Source organism: Gopherus evgoodei, chromosome 3 (genome assembly GCF_007399415.2).
Source record: "Gopherus evgoodei ecotype Sinaloan lineage chromosome 3, rGopEvg1_v1.p, whole genome shotgun sequence".
Classification (NCBI taxonomy): domain Eukaryota; kingdom Metazoa; phylum Chordata; order Testudines; family Testudinidae; genus Gopherus; species Gopherus evgoodei.
Window position 1 is genome coordinate 5,942,559 of NC_044324.1, and position 22,908 is coordinate 5,965,466.

Here is a 22,908-nt window from a genome sequence, read left to right on the forward strand (position 1 = left end):
CCCCGGCCCCATAACCCCTCCCCTGAGCCCCGCATAGCCCCCCCGGCCCCACAGCGCCCCCCCCGGGCCCATAACCCCTCCCGGCCCGCGGGCGGCCGGCAGGGGGCGCGGCGCGCGGGAAGATGGCGGTGCGGAAGAAGGACGGCGGCCCCAACGTCAAGTACTACGAGGCCGCGGACACCGTCAGCCAGTTCGACAGCGCGCGGCTCTGGCTGGGCAAGAACTACAAGAAGGTACCGGCCCCCCCGGGCCCCCCCAGCCCCGGCTCGGCCCCGGGCCCCCCAGTTCCCGGGCCCCCCATTCCCGGCCCCCCCCGCTCGGCCCCCCTGCTCGGTCCCGGCCCCCCCCCGCCGCCGCCCCCCATTCCCAGCTCGGCCCCGGGCCCCCCATTCCCGGCCCCCCTGAAATCCCTGCTTGGCCCCCGGTCTCCCCCGCACCCCCAGCCCTGTCTTGGGCCCCCGCCACCGCCCCCCCACGGCCCTGGCCAGGCCCCCAGCTCAGCCCCCGCCCCATTCCCATCTCCTGCCCCCCCCCAGCTCGCCCACCCCCGCCCACCCTATTCCCAGGCCGTGCCCCCCCAGGCCCATCCCCAGCTCGGTCCCCCCGCCTGCTGCTGCCCCCCAGCCCTGATCCCACGACCCCTGCTCCCCACCGGCCAGGCCCCTATCCCCAGCTCGGCCCCTACAGCCACTACCTCCCCACGTCCCCCGGGGCCCTGCCCATTGGCCCCCCGACAGCCCCCTCCCATAGCCCCCACAGACATTCCCCTCTGCCCAAAGCTCCCTTGCCCCACTGGCACCCCCTGCCCCAGTCCTCAGCTCCCCATGCCCACTGACACCCATTTGGCACACTGACCCCCAATTCCGCTGTCAGCCCCCCACTGAACCCCACTCAATGCCCACCTCTGGCTGACCCCTGGGCCCCACTGACAGCCGTCAGCCCCTCAGTTCCCATTGAATCCCCCCTGGGCCTGGATAATCTCCAAGGCTCCAGGCACCCCTTCCTGCCCCCTCTGTCCCCCCATTCAATCCCTTCCCCCCTCATCCATTGCAACCCCCTTTCCAGCTGCTTGGGTCCCCCCTTCCTGGCCCTGCCTCCCCCTCATTCATCCCCTTCAGCCCCACTGACCCCTCCACCACCCTTAATTCCCTTCCAATGCTCCCCCCAGCTGAGCAGAGGCCTTGCAAGGGTTTGGGGACTGATCCCATTTGTACACAGCCCATCCTCTTCCTGAAGGGAGTTTGTTCCCCACCCAACTGCAGCTGTCCTGGGAAGGGCTCCGGGTTCCCCTTAACCTCCTACCTTGTCCCCCGTGCGTAGGGGCACAGTAGATGCTCTTTCATTCACTCTGGCTGTTAACCTTGTCCCTTCTGTCCGAGGGGGCACCCTGCCCAGCAGCTGATGATGCCCCGTCTCCCCTCACATCCGTCCCCATCTTTCGCCCAAGTGCCTCTGCCCAGACCAAGGCTGTCCTGTCTCCCGAGAAGTGAAAGTTACCGAGAGAACAGGCCCCCTATGGCTTGGGATTGCTCTTCCCTGGTGAAACCACTGGTTCCTCTGCCCAGGAGCTGCAGCAGAGCCGGGCTGCGAGTGTTACGATAAATCAGCCACCTGCCCTGCTCTCTCAGCATAGGGCCCGTGGGCTGGGTCCTGCCGGCTCCATCTGGCCCTTCCAGACCCCTGGGTCCCTCGGCTGTCATGCCAAAAGCATGGGGCTGTGGTTCCCAGGCTGTTACCTTTGACCTTCCGACTGTAGCCAGTGGCTGAGTCACCAGACAGCTCCTGGGTCTGGAGTGACAGGCTATGACCTGACCCTCACCCGCTCCCTGGGAATTTGCCTTTTCCCACCCCCACAGGGTTGAGCTACTGCCAGAAGCTGGGACTGGCCGATAGGATCGCTGGCTAATTGCCCTGTTCTGTTCATTTCCTCAAGCACCTGGCACCAGCCGCTGTCAGAGGATATTGGGCTGGATAGACCATTGATCTGCCCCAGCGTGGCCGGTCCTATGTCCCTCGCTGCTCCCCTCCCTTGCTACCTTCAGCTGAAAGCTCTGTCCTCTGAGTGGCGATGAATATGGCTGCATGCCAGGCCACCCCTTGAAATGCATCCGACGAAGTGGGGGTTCACCCACGAAAGCTCATGCTCCAATACATCTGTTAGTCCATAAACGCAGCGTATTGGTATGGATTATTGCGGTAGCACTGGGGGAACCCAAACGACGGGCTGGGTGTGGGACAGACACATGGTGAGACAGTCACTGTCCCGAGGAGCTTACAGTCGTCACAAGCAGTGGGAGGAGAAAGAGGCCCAGAGAAAGGTGAAGTAAAAGCCATTCCTCAGGCCAGGGGCAGAAGCCAATTCCTGTCTGCTGTCCTGCCCAACGGAGCCCGTCGTCCTCAGGGAACGAACCTTTGTAGAGTGCTTTGAAGATGGAAGGGCCAATATGATCGGCTTGTATACTTCTTTGTAGTCTGGGTTCTTGTACAGACACGGGGACCATGCACCCACTGCTGCCTGCGTTAAAAACAGACGTGCATAGGCTAACAAAAGTCACCACCGAGGAGAGGACAGATCACAGCCAGCGCCCCCCTCAGATTCTCCCCACCTGCTGGGGCTGTGCTGGGGGGCCCGGGGAGCAGCAGGGGTGAGGGTTTCATAGGACACAGCTCTTCTCCCTAGGGTTAAAGTGCCTTGCGTTTGTCCAAACTGAATCAAGGGAAGCTGCTGCTGGTCAGGGCTTGAGATGGGATACAGGACTAGAAGGATGGTAGACCAGTCCAATATAAAGTTTAAGGCCCAGGTCCTCAAGGGTATTTAGGTGCCGAACTGAGATGTTGGCAGCCCTGCAAAACCCAGCACATCTGATTGCTGTAAACCTAGGCAGAGCACAGACCACCGAGAGAGCGGAAAGAACGGAGCGGTTCGTCCTCGTGCGGGGACATGGTAGACGAATGATGTGAGGAATGGGCTAGACAAGATCGACTGGATGCCTCTCTCCTCCCTCTCGTGTTTGGACAAGAGCTGGTGGAGCGGAGAGTCATCCAGTGAAACAAAAGCAACATATTTGAAAGCAATGGATGGAAATATTTTTACTCACAAGGCATGATTAGCCTGCGGAACTCCACGCTGCAACGTCTTGTGGAGGCCAAGAGCTTAGCAGGTTTTCTTTTCCTGTTCCTCTGGCTATTGAGCATGTCCACAGCTCTAGTAGTAGGACAAAAGGGGTCACAAACCTTCCTACGTCAAGGATAACCAGCCTTGGACTGGCAGGGGCTGGGAGAAAACATCTCCCACGGGCCATATTCCATGACTGGCCGCAAAAAGTCACTGTCGTCTGTTTTCTGGAGCACTTGTATTGACCGTGTTGGAGAGGGGACACTGGAGGGACCAGCCCGCTCTGGCAGGGCCAGTGTTCCCAAGAGCTGTTCATTGCCAGTCCGGGGGCGGCTGCCCAGCACGGTAATGGGCTGAGGGAGATCGGTTCTCGTGTGCTTGGCAGAAACACCCCCAATGCAGAAAGGTTGTGCCAGGTGGCCTAATTGGTGGAGCACCTGACTGAGACTCGGGAGACCTGCTCTCTAGTTCTAGCTCTGCCACTGACCGGCTGTGGTACCTTGGGCAAGTCACTTTCCCTCTCGGGGCCTTGGTTTCCCTTCCTCCCCTTTGTGTATTTCGATCGGGCATTCTAGGGTCTCTGGGCAATGTGGAATGGCAAATAAAATACAAATGCAGGCTGCCAGCTGTGAGGAAGGAGAGACACAACCTGAGCACTGGGCACAGCTTTGCCTGGCTCACGGTCAAGTCCTCTGCTGCTGACCCTCCTTCTTCTTCTAAGGGAACAACCTGTGTGTCCAGGCCAGCCAGGAGGTGGGCAGTCAGGACACCTGGGTCCCGTTCTGTTATTGAAATAGCCCTCGAGCGCAGTGTGTTACAGCCCCGTTCCGTCCTCTCTTGCTCTTCCCACAGTACATCCAGGCAGAGCCCCCCACCAACAAATCCCTCTCCAGCCTGGTGGTGCAGCTGCTGCAGTTCCAGGAGGAGGTTTTCGGCAAACATGTCAGCAACGCCCCGCTCACCAAGCTGCCGGTGAGTGCCGCAACCCGGCCGAGCCGTACGGGGCAGAGGGGGATGGCCCTTAACGGAGCAACCCGTCCGCTTGCACACCCTGAGGGGGGCAGCCTGGGCAAGAGACAGCCTGCTCCGTGCCAGCCGCCATCACCCTGCCACACGGGTTGGTGACGGGGGATTTCAGCTTGTGAAATCCACCCCTACCGAGACCAGGCTCCCCCCGACGCAGGTCCCAGGGAGGTGCTGCCTTTCCTGTTACCCAGCAGGAGGTGCTGGGATGGGGGCTGGATTGTCAGCCGTGGCTCCGAGAGAGATAGCTTGTGCCCTTTAATCCCTCGCCGGCCGGCCGCCGTGTTCTCCGTCAGCTCAGCCTCTCCCATCCTCCCATGTCCTTCTATTGCAGATAAAATGCTTTTTGGATTTCAAAGCAGGAGGATCCCTGTGCCACATCCTTGCTGCAGCCTATAAATTCAAGAGCGACCAAGGATGGTGAGCTGCCCTCGTCCCCGCACGCTTGTCTCCTGGTTTGCTCAGGGCGGGGGGCAGGCAGGTCCCCCCACCAGGCTTCCCGTGCACCAGCGGATGCACCTTGTTGGGGCAGTGCTGCCCTCGGCTCGCAGACCTGCACTGTGGACCTTCAAGGGCCAGACTTTGTTCTTGTGAACCTGGGGGTCAAACCAGCCTGGGTGGTGTCTATGGGACGAGGGGCAGCTCTTGTCTCCCAGTCCCGATCCTGGCAGGGGGCATGGATTTGGGGAGGGGATTCAGTAACGAGCTGCGGTGCATGGTGCCCCCCCGGCGGCTGATTGAATGAGTCTCCACAGAGGGTGTGGGTTGGCTGGCCGGCCCCAGCAGTGGGGTAGGTGCAGTGGGACCCAGTCCAGTGCCCACTCCCAAGTGCCCGTCGCCACAGGAAGCAGGTGCCAGGCTGTGCTCACAGACACGTCCGATGAGAGGAAGGATCCTGTGGATTCAGCACCCGCCACCAGCAGGCAGTGCCCTGCCCCCCTCCCAGGGAGCAAAGAGCCCTCCCATGGCACCACCATGTGGCTTGGGCTCAGGTATTGGATCCAGGCAGGGTGTCATCTCCCATCCCCTGGTCCAGGCCAAGACAGGGTTGGAAGGGTGGCTGATCCAGGAGGCCTGAGCTGTGGCTTTCATGAGAGTCGCTCTTTTCTTCCAATAAGGCGGCGTTTCGATTTCCAGAACCCTTCGCGGATGGATCGCAACGTGGAGATGTTCATGACCATCGAGAAATCCTTGGTGCAGGTAACTGGTCTGGTCGCCCCCCTCCCCTCCATTCGAGTTGCTCCTTGTCCCCCAGCCCCGCCTGGCCCTCACTGCTCCGCTTTCCTCTTCCTCCTGCAGAACAACTGCCTGGCCCGGCCTAACATCTTCCTGCACCAGGAGATCGAACCCAAGCTGCTGGGCAAGCTGAAGGACATTATCAAGCGGCACCAGGTAGGTGGGAGCCCGTGGGGCTAGTTCCGTGCCAGGTGGAGACTGGCATGTCGTGGACACGCCTGCCTCATCCGCCTGGGGATGGGTGTCTCCCGGCTCCAGGGTGCCAGGCCCAGCTTCCGTGCCTCTGACGCTCTCCTTTGATCTCCTTGCAGGGGACGGTCACCGAGGATCGGAACAACGCCTCCCATGTCGTCTGCCCGGTCCTCAGCAACCTAGAGGAGGGTGAGGCGGCAGCCCGTGCACTCCTCCCGGCCTCTGACCAGGCGGGGGGAGTCTGGGTCTAATCCGGCTCCCATTGGCTTCTTTGGGGCCTGGCTCAGGCCATGTGGGTGTCAGAGGCTAGCACTGATAGCTGATCGTGAACCTGCGTTCTGGGTTGGCGGGGCCCCGTCTGCAGAGGGGCAGCTGCCTGACTCTGGGGCACAAAGCAGGGTCGGACCCACCGCCAGGCTGCATGCAGTGAATGGCCCCTAGGGGGATTTGCTCTTGGGAGGGGAGTAACCTAGAGACCTGCAGGAAAAGGGCTGGTGAACCGCGAAGCCAGTAGCTTGTGCTCACAAGGGAAGAGCAGCTGGGCTGATATGGTGAGTGGGAGCAGGTGGTTCTTTAATAGCAGCTCTGACACTGAACGCAGTGCCCTAGCGGGGTGCCAGGGGGTCTGTGCGGCTAGAGACACCATCTCCCAGAGGAAGCAGCAAAGAATCCTGTGGCACCTTATAGACTAACAGACGTTTTGGAGCATGAGCTTTCGTGGGTGAATCCCCACTTCGTCAGATGCATGTCATGGTATTCACCCACGAAAGCTCATGCTCCAAAACGTCTGTTAGTCTATAAGGTGCCACAGGATTCTTTGCTGCTTTGACAGATCCAGACTAACATGGCTACCCATCTCCCAGAGGAGACGACACATGCAGACTGACCACGCCTGGTCCCTGGGGAGCCGAGGTGTAGGGTCTGGCTGGGCGATTCCGTTCTGCCTCTGTGAATTGCCCTGACACTTTCCATTGGCTGCAGGACCCTGCTTTTCACTTCCTGTCCTAAAGAGTGCCTGGCACCGCTGCCTGGAGCTGTCGGTGGTGGGGAAGGTGGCTGATGTGTCTATAGCCTTTACCCCTGCTGGCTGGCGGGCAGGCGGGTCTAGATGAAAGAGAGAAGGCTGAAGTCTTAGAATGATTATACAGGAGTTGGTAGCATCCAGGAGGCGTTGATTTGGTGCCGGAGCTGCACCCCCGGGCTGCCTCTGGGACCCCAGAGTTCCCTCTGTGTCTCACCCCACCACTCACTCCTCTCTGTGTCTCTCGTAGAAGAATGGGTTCGACCTGTCATGAAGAGAGACAAGCAGGTCCTTCTGCACTGGGGCTACTTCCCGGACAGGTGAGTGGGAGACGAAGAGGAGTGGGCCCCACCTTCAAGAGACCCTCTCAGCCTGGCTGCAGCCCCGGGATGCAGACCTGGGTTTGCACGTTCTCGTTCAGTCTTTGTGTGGCCCCCTTCCTCGCCCCTGCAGTCGCCCACAGGAGCCCCCAGGGGTGCGTCCTGCACCGTGTCTCACACAGGGCAGAGGGCCAGACTGATCAGCTGCCCTGCACCATCGTGCTGGAGGGCAGCATGGGGAGCTGCATGCAAACCCCTCCAGCGCTTAGGCCAGGCCTGCCAAGGGGATGTGCGTGGGATGTGGGGGACATGCAGCCTCCCCCCCACTCCCTGTGTTCCTCCCCCACAGCTACGACACCTGGATCCCTGCGAGTGAAATCGAAGCTTCTGTCGAGGACGCACCCACCCCAGAGAAACCCCGGAAGGTAATGAGGCTCCCTTGGCTGGGACTTGTGTAAACGGAGCCAGGGCTGGCTCACGACTGGCCTTGGAGGGCCAGTGGGCTCTGGGTCCTGACTCTGGATTCTCACTGTGTTGACATCAGCAGATTCCTGCACATGCCTGTGCTCTTAGCGTGTTCAGGCTGGTTGCTCTGCCTTGGCCTCCTGACGGAACCTCCCCCAATTCCTGTGCAGTCGATTCGGGGTGTCTTAATAGCCCCATCCCCCGAATGCATGGGCTCTCCACCAAGCTTTTGAGGGGGTTCATTCTGTTCCCCATGGCACCATTCGGTGCTGAGGGGAACGATCCTTCGCTTCTCCTTCCCCATCCCCCATGGCACTCACCCCCAGAACCGGGCCCTTTCTGCCCCTGCAGGTCCATGCCAAGTGGATCCTCGACATGGACACCTTCAACGAGTGGATGAACGAGGAAGACTACGAGGTGACCGACGAGAAGAGCCCCGTCTCCCGCAGGAAGAAAATCTCTGCCAAAACGCTCACTGACGAAGTAAGATCCTAGCTGGGTTCTGTTCCCAGCTCTGGGAGGGAAGGGGGGGCTAGTGCAGTAGCTCTCAACCTTTTCAGTTGACTGTCCCCCTTTCAGAGTCTGATTTATCCTGTGGACCCCAAGTTTCGCCTCCATTAAAGATGACTTGCTTACAAGATCAGGCAAAAAACTACAAAAGTGTCTCAGCCGCATTGTTACTGAACAATACCATATAATTATAAAATCGACTGGAATAGGAATCTTGTACTGACATTTCCGTGTGTCGTATACAGAGCAATCTAAACAAGTCATTGTCTGTATGAAATTGTAGTTTATCCTGACTTCACTAGGGCTTTTTCTGTCGCCTGTTGTAAAACCAGGCAAATATCTAGATGAGTTGACTTCCCCCTGGAAGACCTCTCATACCCCCAGGGGTACACATACCGTGGTTGAGAACCATTGCTCTAATGGAAAGAGTAGACAACTGGGTGTCAGGACTCCTGGGTTCTGTTCTGTCACTGAGTCAGTATGTAGATTTGGACATCCCCCAGTATATGCTGTACCAGGCCTGAATGTAAGTACAGTAGCTCCTCACTTAACGTAGGTATGTTCCTTAAAAATGCAACTTTAAGTGAAACAATGTTAAATGAATCCAATTGTCCCATAAGATTTAATGTAAATACGGGGGGTTAGGTTCCAAGGACATATTTTTGGGACAGACAAAAGGCATTACACTGTATACTGTACTGTACTGTGGTTGGGAGGTGCCCCTGGCTTACCCCACACAGGCACAGCCCGCTGCAGGCAAGGGCACTAGGAAGCACCTTTCCAGCGGCAGCTTTCCTGGAGAACAGGCTCGGATTTTGCCGGGAACGCTCCAGGCCTCCTCTTCCTGTCCCCGCTCCACTCCAGGCCCACCTCTTCCCACCCCTACTCCACCTCCTCCCTGGAGCACGCCACATCCCTCCCCCCGCAAAGTCCTAAGTGCCACTAAACAGCTGTTTGGCGGCACTGAAGACTTTCTGGGAGGGAAGGGGAGGAGTGGAGACGCAGCGCATCCTGGCTCCTGCCCCTCCCTCCCAGAAAATCGTAAGCGGGGAGCGCTGGGAGGGAGGGGGAGGAGGCGGAGAAGCGGAACTTGTGCAATGCTCACTTGTAAAGTCACTGCTCTGCCACAGGATCTTACGAACAGGCAGCCAACCGACGTTAGAAGGGAGCACTGCACAACTTTAAACGAGCATGTTCCCTAATTGAGCAGGGACGTAACATTGAAATAATGTTAAGTGGGACAACGTTAAATGAGTTACTGTACACATCTAGGAACAGAGTGCCAACTCTGCGTACAGGTTGGGGCTCTCTCCTGGGAACCAGTGACTCCGAAATAAAGATGTGGGGGTCATGGTGGATTATCAGCTGAACACGAGCTCCCGGTGAAGCGGTGATGCGATCCTGGGATGCATGAATAGGATCTTGAGTAGGGACAGAGAGGTTCTTTTCCCTCTGTATCTGGCACTGGTGTGGCCGCTGCTGGAATCCCGTGTCCAGTTCTGCGGCCCACTATTCTAGAAGGGTGTTGCCAAAATTGCGGAGGGCTCTGAGACGAGCCACGGGAATGGTTTAAAGGGTAGAAAACCTGCCTTGTAGTGAGAGATCCAAGGAGCTCGATCAGTTTAGCTTAGCAAAGAGACGGTTCAGAGGTGACTTGATCCTGGTCTGTACGTAGCTGCCTGGGGAGGAACTGTTGGCCAACGGGCTCATTGGTCGAGCCGAGAGAGGTCTCACATGAGCGGATGGCTGGAAGGGGCAGTAGCCAGTTCAGGCCGGAAATAAGATGATCACAGTGATCCCTTCCGGCCTCGGAATCTATAAATCACTCCAGTCTGTGCCTCGGTTTCTCCACCTGTGGGAGGGAGGGAGCTGCTGCCTGCATCCTGGGGCATGTGCTAGGCTTTGCCAGCCATTGGGGGCCCTGGGGTGTGGTCACCCCTTGCAAAGCCAAGCCAGGGCAAATAAATGGCTGGGGGAAGGGTAGCTGGAGCCTGCCTGCCCTCTGGCCCGAGCAGCGTGCAGATGAACTTCTCTGCCCCCCCAGGTGAACAGCCCCGACTCGGACCGGCGCGACAAGAAGGGTGGGAACTACAAAAAGAGAAAGCGCTCACCCTCGCCGTCCCCAACCCCAGAGGCCAAGAAGAAGAACGCCAAGAAAGGGTGAGGCCGGCGCCATCCCCCCCTCAGAGATTCTGCCGGGGCGGGACTGGGTGCGTGGCCAGTGATCTCGTGTCTGAACCTGGGGCCGTCCTTGCTCCTGGCCCTTCCGGCAAAGGGGCCCTGGCAGCGCCCGGCCCGGGGCTGGTGAACTTGGAGCAGGCTGTGCCCCATCAGGCCATCTGGTGCCCGCTGCAGCCATCAGCAATGGGGCGTGTTGGGTTTCTCCTTCCCTGCAGCCCGTCGACCCCGTACACCAAGTCCAAGCGCGGGCACCGCGAGGAGGAGCAGGAGGACCTGACGAAGGACATGGACGAGCCCTCCCCTGTCCCCAACGTGGAGGAGGTCACGCTGCCCAAAACAGGTCTGGGCAGCAGTCCCGCCAGAGCCTGACAGCGCCCCCGAGGGGAGAGGCTGGGAACTTCCCCACACAGCATGCGCTCCTACCTCACCCCTTACGGTGCCCCTTTTGGGGGGGAGGATGGGGCTGGAGTAAATGTCAGTGCCCCACACAGCCCCCATTCCCACCCTGCGCTGCACAGTGCCCCCTGCTGGCTGAGGCTGGAATAGCTGGGACCCACAGCCAGGGCTCCTGTGTCATGCTGTGTAGTGCCCCCTGCTGGCAGAGGCTGAGGCTGGAATAGCCAGGAGCGTTTTCTGGCCGGGCCCAGGGCGAGTTGCTGAGCTGGGGAGGGCAGGCAGAGTCTGTCTCCAAGGTCGAGGCCTCCCAGTAAAGCCTTTCCCCTTCTCCCTGGTACAGTGAACACCAAGAAGGACTCAGAGTCTGCACCCGTGAAGGGGGGCACCATGACCGACCTGGGTAAGGACCCCCTGAGCATCCTCACTTCTGTTAGCAAGGAGACGGGGCCCCGGCTAGGGATGGGCCACTTCTGTCCGAAGCCCCTGGCAGTCGCCCTGTGGTGAGCACGGAGGGGCGCTCCCAGGCACTTTGGGGCTTGCTCCTGCCAATCTGGGGCAATGTCTCATTCCCTGCCCCAAGGGGTTAATTTTCCCCGGCGGCGGAGGCAGGCAGAACGAGCTCCATGCTGTGGCCTGGCTGTGTCTGTCCCCAGCTGGGCACCGTAGGAGGGAGGCCGGCGGTCCAGGGTGGGTACATTTCTTTCCCCCGCTTGGCCTGGGCTCCCTGATCGCTGGTCTGTCTCCCTTCCCTTCCAGATGAGCAGGAGGATGAGAGCATGGAAACCGCTGGCAAGGTGAGACTGGGGCAGGGGCAGCAGCTTCACCCTCTCTGCTGCCCCGTTCTGCCCTGCACCCACTTCTGCCCTTCTCCGTCCTGGCCTCGCTCAGCCCTGGCACGTGCCGCAGCACCTGTCCCCCCTCCTCTGCTTTCAAACAGCCCAGCCCCCTGTGCTGGGAACAGCCTCCCACTCCCCCTTCGAAACGCCCCTTGCCCCCGTTGCTGGACCTGCCTGCACCCCAGCGGTGGCACCAGGGGCTCTCCGGGTCTCTGCTGGGGTACCTGGGTCGCAAGGCATGCCGCAGGGCTCCCGGACTCTCCGAGTGAGAGCCCTGGTTCGGCTGAGTCTCCGAAGTCCCTTTGCTGGTGCCCCGCTGGGCGAGAGCTCCACTCCCGGAGCCGAGGACCACGCTGGGCTAGCCCTGGTGGAGTTCCTGCCGGGCTGTCAGAGCAGGGGCGAGCATGTGGGGCGCCACCCCCCACCCACCTGCGGCTGTCTGATTCCAGGATGAGGAGGAAAACAGTGCGGGGAACAAAGGGGAGCAGGCCAAGAACCCGGACCTGCACGAGGACAATGTGACGGAGCAGACTCACCATATTATCATCCCCAGCTACGCCGCTTGGTTTGACTACAACAGGTATGGGGGGGGCCTCTCCCTGCCACCCCCTGTTCCGAGACCCGTGGCTCTAACGCCTCCATCTGTGCTTCTTCTGCAGCGTCCACGCCATCGAGCGCAGAGCCCTGCCCGAGTTCTTCAACGGCAAGAACAAATCCAAGACCCCCGAAATGTAAGGCTGCTTCCCCCCACGCTGGTGCTTTGTGCGTGGCGCTGCCATCGGGCAGCTCCAGGCACCTGTACGCCAAGTGCATGCCTGGGGCGGCCTGCCACGGGGGGCACTCTGCCAGTCGCTGCAAGGGTGGCAGGCAGGTTGCCTTCGGCGGCATGCCTGTGGAGGGTCTGCTGGTCCCGCTGCTTCAGCGGACCTCCCACAGGCGTGCCGCCAAATCCGCAGGACCCGGGACCTCCCACAGGCATGCCACCAAAGGCAACCTGCCTGCCGTGCTTGGGACAGCAAAATACCTAGAGCTGCCCCTGGCTGCCAGAGACAACACTGAGGGCCTGTTGCAGGGAGAGGGGAGTGGCCCCAGACCAGGGGTGGGTTTGGTTTCTGGGGCTGTGAAAGCAAGAGGGGCTGAGCGTGCTGGGCGAGCAGGCGCCGGATGGAGCATTGCAGGCTGGGATCTGCAGTCCCCATAGGCCCCCGAGCCCTGTGAAAGCTGCAGGCATTGGCGCTCTCCAGGCAGCTGAGCTGGGCAGCTGGCATGAAATGAAACTGGTGGGTGGGGAGAGAACTGGGACTTGCTTCTGTTCCTGGCTCTCGGAGCAGAGCATGGTCTAGTGGTTAGAGCTGGGGGGGTGGGGCTAAGGAGCCAGGACTCCTGGGTTCTGTTTATTACTCTGGGAGTGGAATGTGGTCTAGTGGTCAGAGCAGGGGGGGCAGGACTGGGAACCTGGACTCCTGGGTTCTATTGTTTGCCACTAACTCACTCTGTGACCTCAGTTGAGTCACTTTGCCTTTGTGCCTCAGTTTCCCCCTCTGTTGAGGTGGGGGGGATAGTGATGCTGACCAAGCGCATAAGTTTGAGACCCCCCCCTCCCCACCAGCATTAAATCTGTTACTGGGCCTTGTGGGTTCTGAATGCAGAGTGATGCCGGAGCTCCCACGCACCCTGGCTCATGCTAACCCTCCCCTCTCCTCAGATACCTGGCTTATCGCAACTTCATGATCGACACCTACCGGCTGAACCCCCAGGAGTACCTGACCTCCACCGCCTGCCGCCGGAACCTGGCCGGGGACGTCTGCGCCATCATGCGGTTGGTTGGGCAGGAGAGTGACCGCCAGGCTGGGTGGGGATGGGGGGAGTGAGCTGGCCCTGGATCGCGCTCTGGTCTCCAGGGCTGATCGCCTGGCCCAGCCCCCTCCACACAGAGGAGTGGGGCCTGGACGAAATCAGGCTTCCGAGACATCCATCTCTCCCGCCGGCACAACGCAGCTGGGGGGCTGATCTGGGGGGCTGGGGCCAGATCTAACCCGCTGCTCTCTGCAGGGTCCACGCCTTCCTGGAGCAGTGGGGGTTGATCAACTATCAGGTGGACGCGGAGAGCCGGCCAACCCCTATGGGACCTCCCCCTACATCGCATTTCCATGTCCTGGCCGACACCCCCTCGGGGCTGGTGCCGCTGCAGCCCAAGACGCCCCAGGTAGGGCGAGAAAGCGAGAATCTCTCCCCCTGTTGGAGGGGGAAGCTCATCCCTTCCCCCCCTTGGTTCTGCTGCTGTGTTCTGCTCAGGGCCTGCAGCCGGCTGGTCCCTCTGTGCATGGGCGGCAGCACCTCCCACTGGGGCAGGAGAGCGTTGATCTGTGGGATACGCTTCACCCCTCTGTCTCTGTCTGAGTTGGGGAGCAGGCACGCTCACCGCGACCTTGTCTGTCCCCTCAGGGTCGCCAGAGCGACAGCGACACAAAGGCCAGCCGCAAGAGCAAAGAAATCGAGGACCTGGTCCCAGAGGTGGCGAAAGCGAAGCCCGAGCTGGTAGGTGGACTCCCAGGACTCATCTCTGCAGCGGGAGAAGGCAAGTGACCCCGTGGGGGGAGCTGACAGGAGTGCAGAAGCGAGGGGGCACGTGGATTCCTCGCTGTGTCCTGGAGAGCTGCGGAACTCACCGCCACAGGAGGCTGCGGAGTTCAGCAGGGGGCTAACTGGTGGTGGGTAAGGTGGAGGTCATGAGGCTCCAGGGGCTGAGCTGCTAGGGGGTCAGGAAGGAATTTCTGCCCCTGGACAGCCCAGCTGGGGAAAGGGGCAGGGGATATTTGCCTTTCTCTGAAGCATTGGGCTGCTGCTGGGGTGGGATGGTAGACAAGTGGGTGAGGTTTGGGTGACAGGACCTTCCAGTGCCTAGAGCTGGAACCTCAGTCAGAGCCCCCGACCCCAGGAGCAGCAGCAATACGGGTCAGAGGCAGGGAGCATTGGCCCATGGGCTGAGCTGTTGGGAGTCAGCCACCAGGCGAAAGTGGGGGCGAGAGGCCAGCATAGGGGAGCCAGCAGTGGCTCACTGCCCCCTCCTCTCTCTGCAGCAGACCTCGGCCTCCCAGCAGATGCTCAGCTTCCCCGACAAGGGCAAGGAGAAGCCGACGGACCTGCAGAACTTCGGCCTGCGCACGGACATGTACACCAAAAAGAATGTCCCTTCCAAGGTAGGCACGGGCAGTGAGTGGCTCCCTGCCCGTCCCAGGGCTTGTCGTCGCGCCACCGTTGCCCGCTCTCACCCCCACCATCTCCTCTCCCCGCAGAGCAAAGCCGCCGCCAGCGCCACTCGGGAGTGGACAGAGCAGGAGACGCTGCTGCTGCTGGAGGTGAGAGGGGAGGGCTCTCGGGGTTCCCCATGGTACTGGGCTGGCACCAGCCATGCCACCCCTCTGGTTCCCTGTCTCCTCCTCCCCCTGCAGGCCCTGGAGATGTACAAGGACGACTGGAACAAGGTGTCGGAGCACGTGGGCAGCCGCACCCAGGATGAGTGTATCCTCCACTTCCTGCGCCTGCCCATCGAGGACCCTTACCTGGAGGACTCGGAGGCGTCACTCGGGCCCCTGGCCTACCAGCCCATCCCCTTCAGCCAGTCGGGCAACCCCGTCATGAGCACCGTGGCCTTCCTGGCATCTGTCGTGGACCCCCGCGTGGCCTCCGCGGCGGCCAAGTCCGCTCTCGGTAATGCCTCGTCCCCGCTCGGCTCCCCAGTGCCCGGCCCGCGGGTCAGTCCCAGCCACGCTGGCTTAGCCAGGCGGCATGACCCAGACCCGGGCAGTCTGATCACCTGAGAGCCTTCAAGCCACCCCCTCGGACCCGGGCCTGGCAGGCTCACCAGCCTGCGCCCAGCCCCCAAGTGCCCAGTCTCTTGCTCCTGGCGGTGCTGCAGACTCTGTCCCAGTCCCAAGGAGACGCTGGTGGGGCAGGGGGAACGTCCATGGGCTCAGAACGGTGTCCAGTCCATTATCCTGGCACCCAGCCCACTAGGCAGGGCACATCTCCTTTACTCGGCCCGGCCCATCCCCAGGGCACAGGGGGATGGATGGAGGGCAGTGCCCATCCTGCTCCAGTGATCTGACCCGGTGCTGTGCTTGGCAGAGGAGTTCTCCAAGATGAAGGAGGAGGTGCCCACGGCGCTGGTGGAAGCTCACGTCCGCAAGGTGGAGGAGGCAGCCAAGGTTACGGGCAAGGCCGACCCGGCCTTCGGGCTGGAGAGCAGCGGGATCGCGGGGACCACGTCCGACGAGCCGGAGAGAATAGGTGAGGGGGGCGAGCGAGGCTCCTTCCGCGCCTTGGCCCGTGAGGCGCCCGCCATCTCGCCTCCGTCGGACGCTGCTCCGTGCGCAGCAAGTAGGAAGGGTAATGAGCGAAGAGGGGAGGAGCCACAGGAGACCAGAGCTGGCCTGGCCTCCGGTCTGGAGCTCACCCTCAATCGGCTGGCTCAGGGTAAGGGACCCCGTCGTCACCACCGCCTCCCTCCCATGTGCACGTGAGAACCCCCGCGGGACCCAGTGGCGGGCTCAGGATCCGGCCATGGGGCCTTTCCCCTCTAGGGGGCGCCAGCTCCAATCTGCCCCTGGGATGGGGGACTGGCTGGCATGGGGGAAGGGGACATGGGGCCTTTACCCTCTAGGGGGTCTGTCTCCGATCTGGCCATCGGGCGTGGGGACGAGCTGGCTCCAGGCAGGGCATGGGCCACGGGGCCTTTTCCCTCTTGGTGAGCCTGGCCCAGGCTGGGGTGTGGCTGGAAGCACCCCTGTCTGTGTCAGCAAGTCGCCTGACTCCGGCTTGTGCTCCGGGGCTCCAAGCAGCAGTGCAGACATTCCCACGCGGGCTGGAGCTTGTCTGTGAGCCCCATCCCCTCGCTGGGTTTGGGGAGCCCGAGTGGAGTCTGCACTGCTGGTTTTAGCCCCGGCGTGAGCCCAGCTGAGACTTGCCGCTGGGGAGTGTGGGGCGGCCTCTGTGCAATGAGTTGGCTGGGTCTAGTCCGGCAGCAGTGCAGAATCCGCCCCTGGCCTGAATGCAGCCCGGAGCTGTGCGCTGGCGCCCCAGGCGGCCCCGTGCCCTTTAGTGCATCCTCTCCCCCCTCCATCATTGTGACTGTCATTGCTGGGGGGTGGGGGGAGCCCTGTGTTCACGCTCTGACCTGGCCGTCTCTGTCCACCCCCCACCCCCCAGAGGAGAGCGGCGCTGACGAGACGCGGGCTGACACTCAGCCGGTGGAAGAGAAGAAGGAGCTGAAGGTACAGAGGGAAGGGAGGAGAAGCATGACCGCACCTTGTGCCTTTAGGGGGAGCCCTGGGGGGTGCGGAGCTGGGGGGAGTGAGGAACGGGGAAAAGTGAACCACTGGAGTGACAGATCCCCCCCACCCCTTCATGCCCAGTGGCCTCTCTGTACAGGGCTGGTCCTGTCTGGCCGGGGGGCGCGCCGCCTGCAGTGGGGCTGGGGCAGGGGGCAGCTCTCGTTCCATCGGGGCAGACCAGAGGACTCTCTTTCCCGGGACCTTTGCATCAGTCCCATCCCTCCGTCCGTCCATCCAGGAGCCCCGGGAAGGAGGCGTGGAGGAGGAAGCGAAGGAGAAGCTGGGCGAAGCACCCAAGAAAGAGGAGGAGAAAGGCAGGGAGGGGGACAGCGAGGAGTCGGAGAAGGGCGACGGTGACAGCATGGGTGAGCGTCGCACGGCCGGGCAGAGCAGGAGGCAAACGCACCAGCCGGGGGCTGAGATCCAGTCTCGCGGGGGGAGGGGTTCTGCCGAGCCAGCAGCCTCTGCTCAGGAGAGGCCAGTGCTGGAGGGGGCTGCGAGTTGGGATTGAGGGGCACTGGCAGAGCAGAGGGAGGGAAATTTGCATGTGGCCGTTGTGGCAGTGGGGTGGGTTTTCTCCCTTTCCTCCCCCTATCTCAGCGGTGCCAGCCCCTTCCCTGATTTTCCCCAGGGCCAAACCTACATTTCCCTTCCCCGCCCCCCAGCGGGCCAAGCCCACTCGCCCAGGGGGGCAATGGCAGCAGCACCCAGCCCTCATTCCCCGCCCGTCTCTCTCCCCTGACCCCAGCCGAGAAGGAGAAGGAGCCCAAGGACAGCCAGGAGGAGGTGCCCAAGGACCTGGCTGAGGCAGAAGGTGAGAGGAAGACCAAGGTGGAACGAGACATCGGCGAAGGGAACCTGTCCACCGCGGCCGCTGCTGCCCTGGCTGCTGCCGCCGTGAAGGCCAAGGTGAGGGGCCAGGACCAGCCACGCCCCTGCTCTGATCCCAGTGCCCCATGGACAGGGCTGAGCTGGAGGGATTGGCTTGGAGCCTTGGATCCTAGGCTGAGCCAGGCCCCATTTCTATAACCACTAGACCCCACTCCCCTCCCAGAGCCGAGGGAGAACCCAGGAGTCCTGGCTCCCAGCCCCCCTGCTCTAACCCACCAGCCCCACTCCCCTCTCAGAGCCAGGGGAGAACCCAGGAGTCCCACCTCCCAGCCCCCCCTGCTCTAACCAGTTGCTCTCCCTTTGAATCCCGGGGGGCAGATGAACAGAAGGAAAGCACCCAAGCTCCCCACTGCCATAGTGGCTTCCTCCCTTCCTGTCCCTGAGTCGGAAATGCCCCGTGGTCGTTCCTCTGCTGCCCTCGTGGAGGTTCTGAGCTGTGTCGTGCCAGAGCCCTAACTTGCCCCATCCTTCCCCTGCTCCGCCCCGTGCAGCACCTGGCAGCTGTGGAGGAGCGCAAGATCAAGTCCCTGGTGGCCCTGCTGGTGGAGACCCAGATGAAGAAGCTGGAGATCAAGCTGCGACACTTCGAGGAGCTGGAGACCATCATGGACCGGGAGCGCGAGGCAGTGAGTGAGGCTCCGGGGGTGCACAGATTGCTCTAGCTCCCTCCACCCCACACAGAGCGCACTTCACCTAGCGCGGAGATGCAGCCACCTCTGGGGTGGGGCACAGCTGTTTATATAAGATCACCCACTGCTGAGATGCAGCCACCTCTGGGTGGGGTATGACAGTTGTTTAACCAATCACACATCAGCGTGGCATGACACTGCAGGTTAGGAAGTGAAGAAAGAATCGGTGTTGAAGGGACTTTTAGTGGAGGTCCTAGCTAATGGGGCTTGGGGAAGGGATCTGATCCTGTCAGCTGCAGTACAAGCCTCTGCCTATGCCCTGGTGACGCCGGAGTCTGGGGGTGTAGCCCTCAGCCAGCCTGATCCAATCTGGGGCCTGGTGATCATGGAAGTGGGGCTGTGTGAAGTGGGGGGCTGTGGAGAGCCTGGATCCTGGATTGGGCAGAGTAAAGGGGGAGATCCCGATGACAGAAGGACCCATACAGGGCATGCAGCCAAGGGGGGTGTCCGGGGAGGCTGTCCAGGAGCAGTGCCACACAAGCCTGGCTCGAGTGACTGGCGGGTGCCCTCTCTGCAGCTGGAGTACCAGAGACAGCAGCTCCTGGCAGACCGACAGGCCTTCCACATGGAGCAGCTCAAATATGCTGAGATGCGTGCCAGGCAGCAGCACTTCCAGCAGATGCACCAGCAGCAGCAGCAGCCGCCTCCGCCCCTCCCGCCCGGCTCCCAGCCGATCCCGTCCTCCGGGGCTCCCTTAGCGCCAGCCGCCCACTCCATGACCGTGGCCCAGGCCCCAGGGGCACCGAGTGCAGCCAGCCTGGTGCCCCAGCCCAGCCTAGCTCAAACGGAACAGATCGGCCAGGCGGTGCCGGCCACGCCGGGGGCTCCACACACAGTACCGGCTCAGCAGGGACAGACCCCTGCCGGCCCTCACGGTAAGTGGCCTCTCGCCAGCCAGCCAGAAACCGGGGTACAAGCTGGCCTGTGGGACCACCGTGCCCCCTTTGACTGTCTGCCTCAGGGTCCCTCTCACCCTTTCTCGTTGCCTTCAGCGTAGGGGGGAGGAGAGAGGTGGACTCACAATGCCATGGTCCCTTATTTTATACGCTCCGTTCACATGCCGGGAAGATACTGGCTCGGAAACGGAGTCAAGCGTCGAGAGTCATGAGGTGCCCAGCTGCAGCAGATAATGACGCGGTCCCTATTGTGTGGTGCTTGAGCAGTTGTCTCTTGGTAAATTGCAGGGTGGATTTGTTTTAAACCAAATTGATTTAAATCACTAGTCAGGAAGACTTGATTTAATCAGGGTTTTCTCCGTAGAAGTGCATTCTTGTTGGTTGTTATAACCTTACTACATATTCTTCACAACTCAGAGGTAGATGTAGCTTTCCTGTTTAGAAGGTACACACTATCCATTTAGTTTGAAAACTTTTCAGATCAGTTTTACAGCTATATCAGGAAATGAATGATTGTTTGGTTATTTCATTTACCAAAGGTAATTGGCGCAGATATTTATGAAGTCATTGGGAGGTGAACTAGCTCCAATTCAACAGGTTAATCTTTAATATTTGGAGGATTTTCTTGCCATGCTGTATTAGGAGGAGAACGTCACCAGACAGACATTTACATTGTTTTATTGAACTAAAACAACAACGTTAAGTATTCTGGATTTTTTTCTTCAACAGCAAACATATTATATTTTAACAAAACAAGCATATGTCCCTCGCTTCTCACATTGATCTCCAGATTCCTCCTTATCCAGATCTATTCCGCCCTCAACCATCTTCTATTCATTGAACTTTTTGAAACTTTGCACTTTTAGGGAGAGGAAAGAGATTGACTTTGCGTACACAGATTTCCAGAGGTGCAATAGGGCTGAGGGCTGTTATTTCTCACCTCTCTATATTATTTCTTTAAAAACATTTTTGCTGTTAACAACCACATTATCTCTGGAGACACAAATCCACAGTCTGAGAACTGCAAAACTAAGCATCTCTGATGGTATCTTCTAGCCTGAGCACTGAGTCCCATTGGGTAGATGGAAAGATTAACCTAAATCTATACAGAAGCCCCTGGAACCCCATAAGAAGCCTGTGGAACCCTAATCCATGAACTATTGGGACTCATTTGCAAAACTTTTCTTAAACATGATATGAATATATTGTCGCATACTATAGAATTAGAATTTACAATCCCTATTCCATGACGAGATATCTTTGAGCTATAATGTATCTATCCTAATTAAAACTATCTGTCGATAGGTTTTTTCCTCAAAAAGCATTGTATCAAAAAATCCGATTTAAATTTAAAATAATGCGATTTTTATTTATTTTTTTTAAATCATTGATTTTTATCCACGCTGTTAAATTGTAAATCTGTTTCCAATCCCTTGCTCGCCAGTGGCTGCTGATGGTCACTTAACACCTGTCTGGGTGTCGGCCACCTGCCTTGCTGCCACTGAGGAACCAGTTATAGGCGTCTCCCAGACCCACAGCAACAACCAGGGAGCAAAATCTCCTCACTCCCTGTACAATGGGGATGTACCTGCTGTGACAGAACAAGGAGATTCAGCAAGTCCTGACTTTTCATGATACCTTACAAGGCATCCTTTGTATGAGATATCACTGTGGGTCGGGACCCTGTTTTAATGGGGTCGCCAGGGCTGAAGCCCTGGTATCGGGACTCAGGTTACAGGATCCCTTTGGGCTTTGGCGGTGGTCCCCCCACCACCACCTGAGGTGGTGAGGCTCTGGCTTTGCACACCCCCCGCCCCCGAGAATGGCAGGACTCGGGTGGGCTCAGGCTTTGGTCCCCCCTCCTGGGGTCAAGCAGTAATGTTGTCAGAAGGGGGCCGCCATGCAGTGAAGTTTGAGAACCCCCATATCACAACCATAGAGCACTGGTGCATACGTGGGTACAGGTGCTATTTTGAGGTACAAGATGTTACCCCTGAGGCTTGGGGGTGCCAGGTGATGGCAGGCACTCCCTGCTGTCCCTAAGCCTCCTGCCCACCCCACCTCGCAGCAAGAGGGATTGGACGCTGAGTCTGCCTTGCGGGGCTGGGGCCAGCCATAGAGGAGGATTGTAAAGGGCCAGGACTGCACTGCCACGTGTAACCCTGTATCGCTGGTTTCTCTCTTTCTCCAGCCCAGCCTCCATTCCCTGGCCAGCAGCCCTCCTCTCAGATGCTCCCTGGGACGGTTGGAGTGAGCTGTCACCCCGGCGTGCCCGGTAATCTCCCAGCGGCTCCGCCTTTCGGAATGCCTCCATCCATCCCATTTAGCATGGCTAGTAATGTAGCAGACTCCATCAGTATTAACCTCCCTGCTAACACGCCCGCTCATCCAATGCATGGTAACCTCCCGTGCGGCATGCTGGCCGGGGGTGCCCTGGCCCCGCCTAACCTGCCCGTCACCGTGTCTAGCGCGATGCACCCTAGCATGCTGACGACCAACGGACCGCCGCTCGCCGCGCCCGCCTTGCCTCATGTCTCGGGACTGGCCTCGGCAGCTGCCCAAAGTCCAGCCATTGTGGCGGCCATGCAGGGCAGTCTCCTTCCAAACGCCGCCCTGGCACCAGGTGAGACTCCGCAGCAGGGCAGGGGGGCGCTAAGGCACCGAGTGATGCCACTATCTGCCCCCGGCTGGGCTCTGGGCTTGGCCGTTCGGTGACTCCCTCTGCAGGTCAGGGTTGGGGGTCGCTGTGGGCAGGGAAGCCTGCCTGGCCACTGCCCAGCTCTGCGCCCGCCTGCCCCTGCACGTTCTGCTGGCTGGCGAGGGAGGTGAGGACCCCTCGCTATTCACCTCCATCCTGTCCTTGTGACGTGCGCCGGGTGCAGGCTGGAGGGCTGCTGCGCCCCCCCACCCCTTCTGTTACCCAAAGGTTGGGGCGCTGCAACCTGTCAATTCTCTCCCACAGACCAGGGCCCCCCTCTGCAGACGGACCCCATTGCACCCAGCACGGCCACCCCGGTCCCACCCACGCAGTGAGGCTGCTCCACCCACCGCCCGGAGCTGCCACTTGACAGGACAAAAACCTTCGCAACCCGTAAAACCTGCCTGGGATTGTTTGGGATGAGGGAGGGGGGTGGGGATTTCATTGGTTTCAAAAAACACTTTGATCATGGGGTTAAAAAGGGCTGTTCAGCCCTCAGTCCCGCTGTGTCTGTCTGTCCTGCCCCCTCACTGCCACCCCCGGGCTTTTTTTGTATCCAATCGTCCCGAGACTTTTATTTAAATGCGCTGAGAACCACCACTGACAGTGCTGAGGGGCCTGCTGGGGCAGAGGGGACGGCTATTTATAGAAGGCTCTGAATTTACCTGGTTCCTGGGCATTTAAAGCTCTGTGTCTTCTCTTTTTTTTTTTTTAATAATAAAAATAAAATAAAAATTCCAGGTTTCCCGGGGTGGGAAGAAGCGGCACCGTGTGGGGGATCTGTCTGCTCGGGATGGGGAGGGATGGATGTCCCCTGTCCCCTCATGCAATGTCCCTTTAGGGCATGTGGCTCATGGTGTCCCCGTTTCTTGGGCGTGCAGAAAGCAGGATTCACCCTCCAGGCTCCCACCCTTTCCCAAAGCAAATGGGACTGCAGGGGACCATTCCCCTGGAGCTGGAGGTCATGAGACCCACGTGTGCTCAGTGACCTTCCGACTGTGGTGATTTCTTGGTTGTTAATTCTTCCTAGTCCTATGGACTTGGGGTGTCTCGGGGAGCCTAAAACAACGTAACGATCAGGGGAGGACTGGGAGAGAACCTAAACA

At 60.0% G+C, this 22,908-nt stretch overlaps 1 protein-coding gene across 6 annotated transcripts; it reads left to right on the forward strand.

The window, feature by feature from the left end:
• The first annotated feature begins 102 nt into the window (after positions 1–102).
• On the forward strand, positions 103–22,540 carry SMARCC2 (SWI/SNF related, matrix associated, actin dependent regulator of chromatin subfamily c member 2). 6 transcript variants are annotated; one of them, XM_030554730.1, is made up of 29 exons: positions 103–233; positions 3,968–4,087; positions 4,473–4,558; positions 5,257–5,338; positions 5,438–5,530; positions 5,686–5,755; positions 6,838–6,907; positions 7,257–7,332; positions 7,724–7,855; positions 9,927–10,042; positions 10,279–10,403; positions 10,800–10,859; positions 11,216–11,253; positions 11,745–11,875; positions 11,955–12,026; positions 13,001–13,114; positions 13,348–13,501; positions 13,741–13,833; positions 14,376–14,495; positions 14,592–14,654; positions 14,748–15,006; positions 15,424–15,585; positions 16,504–16,568; positions 16,867–16,993; positions 17,377–17,537; positions 18,011–18,145; positions 18,726–19,083; positions 21,296–21,727; positions 22,067–22,540. In XM_030554730.1, the coding sequence occupies exons 1-29, from the start codon at positions 123–125 to the stop codon at positions 22,135–22,137; spliced, it is 3,696 nt and encodes a 1,231-aa protein (XP_030410590.1). In that variant the 5' UTR covers positions 103–122; the 3' UTR covers positions 22,138–22,540. The 6 variants fall into 6 exon arrangements, with proteins under 6 accessions (XP_030410590.1, XP_030410593.1, XP_030410588.1 ...); XM_030554733.1 differs by having other exon boundaries at positions 21,296–21,379; XM_030554728.1 differs by having other exon boundaries at positions 14,379–14,495; positions 15,424–15,771.
• Positions 22,541–22,908: the final 368 nt, after the last annotated feature.